Source organism: Corvus kubaryi, unplaced genomic scaffold (assembly GCF_017639235.1).
Source record: "Corvus kubaryi isolate FWS band 111438036 unplaced genomic scaffold, C.kubaryi_AGA036_p1.0 37396, whole genome shotgun sequence".
Classification (NCBI taxonomy): domain Eukaryota; kingdom Metazoa; phylum Chordata; class Aves; order Passeriformes; family Corvidae; genus Corvus; species Corvus kubaryi.
Window position 1 is genome coordinate 15,490,974 of NW_024581135.1, and position 5,669 is coordinate 15,496,642.

Consider the following 5,669-nt stretch of genomic DNA (forward strand, 5'->3'; position numbering starts at 1 on the left):
TCCGTCGGCAGCGCACGGGACGGGGCGGGGCGGGGAGGCACCGAGGGTGGCGGGGGGCGGCACCGGGGGCGGTGCGGGGGGCGGTGCGGGGGCGGCAACCGGGCACCGGCACCGGGCACCGCGCACCGGGGACCGAGCGTCGCGGACTGGGTACCGCGCCCCGGGAATAGAGAATCGCGCACCCGGTGCGTTGCGCAACGGGTACCGGCCCCGGCTGCTGCGCTCTGGATGCGGGGTACCGGCTGCTGCTCGGGGGGGACTGGGCACTGAGCAGTCCGTACCGTGCGCCTTGTGCCGGCTGAGGCACACCCGCTACCGGGCCGTGGAGACCGGCTGCGGCGTGCTGGGTACGCGTTACAGCACGCCGGGTACCGTGCGTCGTACACCAAATGCTGGACATCGGCCACTGCTCAGCAGCCTCACAGACCATGCACAGGGTGCTAGGTACTGGGATTGGCATCAGCAGTACCCAGTGCCATGTACTGGTACTGGGTGCCATGTGTTGTGCATGATGGCACTATGCATAAGGGAGCTGGCAGCCAGCACTGGCATGGCACGGCAGGTACAGCACCCTGGCACAACGGAGCCTGTGGCACCAGTACTGGTACCAGCGCCAGGTGCTGCATCCTGGCCATTGCACATAGGCACTGGGTGCTAGGCACTGCACACCAGGCACAGGCACGAGCACTGGGCGCTGCACCAGGCAGGGCATAATATGTGCCAGCACTGGCATTGCACTCTGGCACTGGGTACCACATCCCAGACCTTGCACACCTTGCGTCAGCACCAGGCTCACCACTGGGCCTGCTCTTCAGGCCTGCTTGCCCTCCTGGACTGAGGCCTCCTGTCCCCTGCCTGTCATCCCCTGGTGTTTGCCTTGTCCCCCAGCAGTGCAGGATGGTGCCATGGGAGCTGGGTCCAAACTGTCCCAGGCTCAACACTTCCTCCAGGCACTGCCAGCCAGGACCACGAATGGGGAGACCTTGATAAGCCCACTGTGGCTGCTGGCAACAAACTGGAGGCGGATTTGGTATGTTTTCATGCCAGGGAGAGAACAGCACCAGTTCCTGCCCCAGGCTGGTGCAGGTGAAGCTGTCCAGCCCATGAGTAGGACCCTGTTGGGGTGTCTGGCACCATGGATGCAGGACATGTCTGCTCTGGCCAGCCTGAGACAGTGGGGCAGGGCAGTACTCTGATCATGTGTCACGCCGGGGGCGTCCGGCACCATGTTTCTGGGACACCAGTGTTGATCATTAACCGTCCTTATCGGGCATTGGGTTCAAGGTCCTGGATTAGGGAGGTTGCGTCCTCGAGCTGGGCAGGTGTCTGAGAGCCCCGTGAGTGGCTGTTCTTGCCCTCTGTCCTGTCTCACCGGGCGACCGGGAGTGTCCCGCTCTGGGCTCTAGGCTGATGATTTGTGTGCTCCCTGCCAGCGGGGCCGGGACTGGTGATGTAGGACACGGGCACACCCGTGCCTGTAGACACCCCTGAGACACCCCAGGCTGGGACAGCCAAGAATGAGCGCCTGCTGCCATCTCATGGCTGCTCACAGCCAGCTCTGTCGCTTGCCCTGCCCCGGCCAGGCTCAGAGCCGGGGCAGCAGGAGAGCCCCGGCCCGAGGACTTCTGTGAGCTTCCCAGCCTGGGAAACTGAGACTCTGTAGCTCTCACTCCCCCTGGCAGAGGATGCCTTGGCCTCTCCCAACCTGCTGTAACTGTATTTCCCCTTGCTGGGGAGCGGGATCCTGCCACCTCTTTCAGTTTAAAAGAATTGCCTCTTGCAAAAAGAGTAAAAACTGCAGTTCCTGGTAAAAGGTCTCTCTCCATCTTTCTTATAAACCCGTTTATGTATTGAAAAGCTGCAATAAAATGTTACTGAGCCTTCTGTAGGTTGAACAATAAAAATCTCTCAGTCTGTCTTCACAGGAGAGGTGCTCCAGCACCCCGATCATTTTGTAGCCTCGTCTGAACCTGCTCTAACAGGTTCATGCCTCTTGCACTGCAGCCCCCAGAGCTCAGCATTGTACTCCTGACGGGTTCTCACGAGTGTGGAGAGGAGCAGGAACAATCAGCTCCCTTGCCCTGCTGGGCATGCTTCTTATTTTCCAGTCTCAGACATGATCTGCTTTCTGGGCTGCAAGTGCACATTGTCAGCTCATATGCTATTTTTGATCCACCAGTGCCCCTGACTCCTCCTCAGGGCAGCTCTCCATCCGTCCATCCATCCATCCATCCGTCCATCCATCCATCCATCCATCCATCCCTCAGACAGAACTGGTACTGGGATCGCCCCGACCTGGGTTCAGGCCCTCGCACTCGGCCTTGTGGAAGGGCAGGCTGTTCCACCGCAGCGACTCCCCAGGCCGGTCCCCGGTGCCCCGCAACCTGCTCGGGGCGGGGAGACGGGCACCGTTATCCCGGCTACTTCCCGCTCCTGCCGCTAGGCTGTGCTCCCCGTCCTCGGACGGCGGGAGCGGCGGCGGGGACCGGCCGGGGACTCCTCCGGGGCCACTGCCAGGGTTGTGGGAGAGGCCAGGCTGGAAGGGGGCCGGAAGGGTTGGGTGAGTCAGCCCCTCTCAGAGCCGCCCGGCGGGGACTTCCAAAGGGAACAGGCTGGGCCATGACACATCCACGGCCGGAGGATGCCGCGTGGAGCCGGGGACACCGCCAGCTCCCGGGAGGTCCTCCAGTGCGGGGCCAGCCCAGCTTGGCGACAAGCGTAGCAGAGGCGGGAGAGCAAATACTGCCTTTAGCCATGGGAATGTGAAGCTGGGGGTGGCAGGTCCCGTCCTGTGGGTCACTTTGCCCCAGAGATGCTGTGACTCTACTCATCCCACAGACCCGTGGTCAAGTCCGACCTCATCTCACCGGTAGGACCTGTGGGTGCAGATACAGGCTCTGTGGGACCCCTGACTCTCTGCCCCTCAACCATCCACCACACTCTGCTTATGCAGGCTGCTGGCTGCTGGTCCTCCTCAGAGGGAGGGTCAGCTTCTTTATGTGACTTGTGCAGTGTCACCCAGGAGCTGGAAATCTTTCCCAGAGCTGCATCCACTGACCCCAATTTGCTCTCCCACAGACAGGAGGGAGGAAATGGGATGTCCCAGGGGAGGGCATCCCTTGACTCATCCCCAGGAAAGCCCAGGCTGTGAGAAGGCTGATCCTGGGTCCTGAGGACTGTAAACAGCCCAAAGCATTGAACTGGAGATAGCCTGTCACATCAACTGTGTGTCACAACACTGTCACTGCCTGAGTCATGAGCCATGCTGGGGCCAGTGGGGCTGCATGGGGGGACATCAAGACGGATGTGGACAGATCCCAGGTCTGGAGACAGCTGCTCTTCTCCCACACAGAGAGTTCAAGTGGGATCCTCTTGGCCCTCTCCCAAAGGTCCCCTTCCTCTCGTTTCTCTCTGACCTCTCAGACCTGGGCAAGGGCTTGGGGACAGCGCAAAGCTTTTGGAACAAGAGGCAAATCAACCAGCACGATGGTGTGTCCCCCACGACCACCATGCAGGGCTCAGCATCTGGCAGAAGGCTCTGATCCAGGCTCCCCCTGATTTGTGCCCCGTGGGACCCTGGTGGGCCAGGACCTTTCCCCGAGGACGTGAGAACGGGATGCCGGAGAGAACCGGGGGCTGGCATCCTCTTATCACAGGAGACGGGAGGCAGCCCCAGGCTGCTCTCAAGTGGTCCTGGCTGATTAGTGACTTCAAGTGCCTATGGAGTTATTCTAAGTCAAGTAGGAGCAAAGGGAACCGACCTGGGACCAGCAAGACCGGTGCCAGGCTTTCCTGGAGTGTCCCACATCACCTCTGCTCCCTGCCAAATTCTCCAAGACAGGGAGGTGTCTCCTCTCTTCATCTGCTCTCCCTGTCCCTTACTCCTCCGGCAAAAGGCTGTTTGCTCCAGCCTAAAGCAAACCTGATTTTATCTCCTGACTCCAGTTCCCTTGGCTGTGGGCCATGGTTGATGCCTCCCACGCAGAACTTGTGAAGCCCATTTGGGGACCCGCGCACAGAGCGGGCTGTGTGCGCTGCCACATGACATCATGTTTACAGCCCGCGGGGGCCCAAGGACAGCGGCATCGCTCGCAGCCCAGATATGTGTGTCCTTCCCATGGATGGACAGATGGACTTGTGGGGAGCTGGAAGCAGTGGGACTGGCCACAGAGCCATGCCTCCCTGAATAGGGGTGGTTTCAGCTTTGTTGCTCTGCAAGCCAGTCTCCTTGGCCTCAGTTTCCCTTCTGGGCAGTGGAGAGTAGATTTCGTGCTAGCAGTGAGGTGCACTGCTGCAGCAGCACAAGGTCAGGCCCTCAAACTGTAGTGTAGAGAGAAAGGCAAATTTTCTCCCCTTGGGACGTGGATGTTCCCTTCTCTCCCAGGACAGATGCTGTGTGAAACTTAGGTTGTTTGGAAAGAGCAATAATGTCCAGAGCTACATGGGCCCACTAAAGAGTGCTAGGGCCATCCTTTCTCCTGTCCATCCATCCATCCATCCATCCACACTTGCAAGTAGCTTTCTCACAGCCGTCTTTCCATCCATCTACTGAGCTGTCTGGACACTCATCCATCCATCCATCGACAAATGCATGCATTTCTCTTCCCACCCATCCCCTGCCTGTTGACCTGGACAGCTACACACCCATCTGTCAGTCCATCCTCCCATTCACCCCTCCATCCCTCCATCCATCTCCTGCCTGTCAGTCCAGCCCTCCCTGAGAGTATGGGGTGTGTGGACAGGTGTGTGCAAGAGTGTGTGGGTCATGCTGGCCACGCAACGTGCTGTGGGCAGCGATATCCCAGGCTGTGTCCAGCCATGGGGCAGGGCCAGGAGTGCTGGCCAGGGGGAGGGGGACTTGTCTAATTTAAGAATGGGCCCCACAGTCGCTGTCAGCACCGGGCGGCTCTGATCTGGGGACAGGTCCTCGTCAGCTCTGCTTGCTGCCCGCCAGTCTGACATGAAAGGGCTCTGCACCCCGATAAGGCCCCAGACGCTTGGTCCCAGAGGTGGGCAGCACTGTGGCCAGGCCTGGAGGACTCTGAGGAGCAAGTTCTAGCATGGCTGTCCCCAAATTCACTGTCACTTCAGCACCATGTGGCTTGTGTATTTGCATCAGCTGGGAGTTCAGCTCTGGGGGCCACCCTCCACTTTGAGCACTGGATCATGCCCTGTGTCATCACCATCTCCCACTGGTGACATAGCCCTGGGGAGGGCACCATCCTCATCATCCCCCTGGCTGCCACAAGCCTGTCTGCTGGCTGCTACCCTGCACTGGAGTCCCCCGGCTGTGAGCAGCCATGGATGGGGACCATGTTGTTTTAATAAGATCATTCTCCTCCTGCCGTGAGGTCGCAACCCGGGCTTATGACATCACAGCGCGCTGCCATGGAAATGCCGGGATGTCACAAACACAGCTCGATGACCTCACTGCAGGGGCAGGAGATGAGGCCAACGTGGGTTTGATTGCCAATGTCCTCAGGAATAAAGGAGGGGAGGGACGCTGGGAAAGTATGCGGCCGCTGAGCGCCGGGGTGTTTGGGTTGGAAATCACCACACTTTCCCCACAGCGGGAAAGGCCCATTACTTCCTCCCCTGTCCGCTCCCTCCCGGCAGCCAAAGCCCCCCCCCCCCCCCCCCCCCCCCCCCCAAACCCCCCCCCCCCCCCC

At 60.2% G+C, this 5,669-nt stretch overlaps 1 protein-coding gene across 1 annotated transcript in view; it reads right to left on the bottom strand.

Annotated features, from left to right (window-relative positions):
• The window catches only part of LOC121670389 (sterol 26-hydroxylase, mitochondrial), a 9,568-nt gene extending 5,482 nt beyond the window's left edge, over positions 1 to 4,086 (bottom strand). Inside the window, exons 1-3 of the mRNA XM_042040527.1 lie at positions 4,058 to 4,086; positions 2,296 to 2,510; positions 282 to 406 (exon numbers count right to left, since the gene is read on the bottom strand). Of these exons, the coding sequence (XP_041896461.1) occupies positions 282 to 406; positions 2,296 to 2,510; positions 4,058 to 4,086 (369 nt within the window). The remainder of the gene's footprint in view (positions 1 to 281; positions 407 to 2,295; positions 2,511 to 4,057) is intronic.
• Positions 4,087 to 5,669: the final 1,583 nt, after the last annotated feature.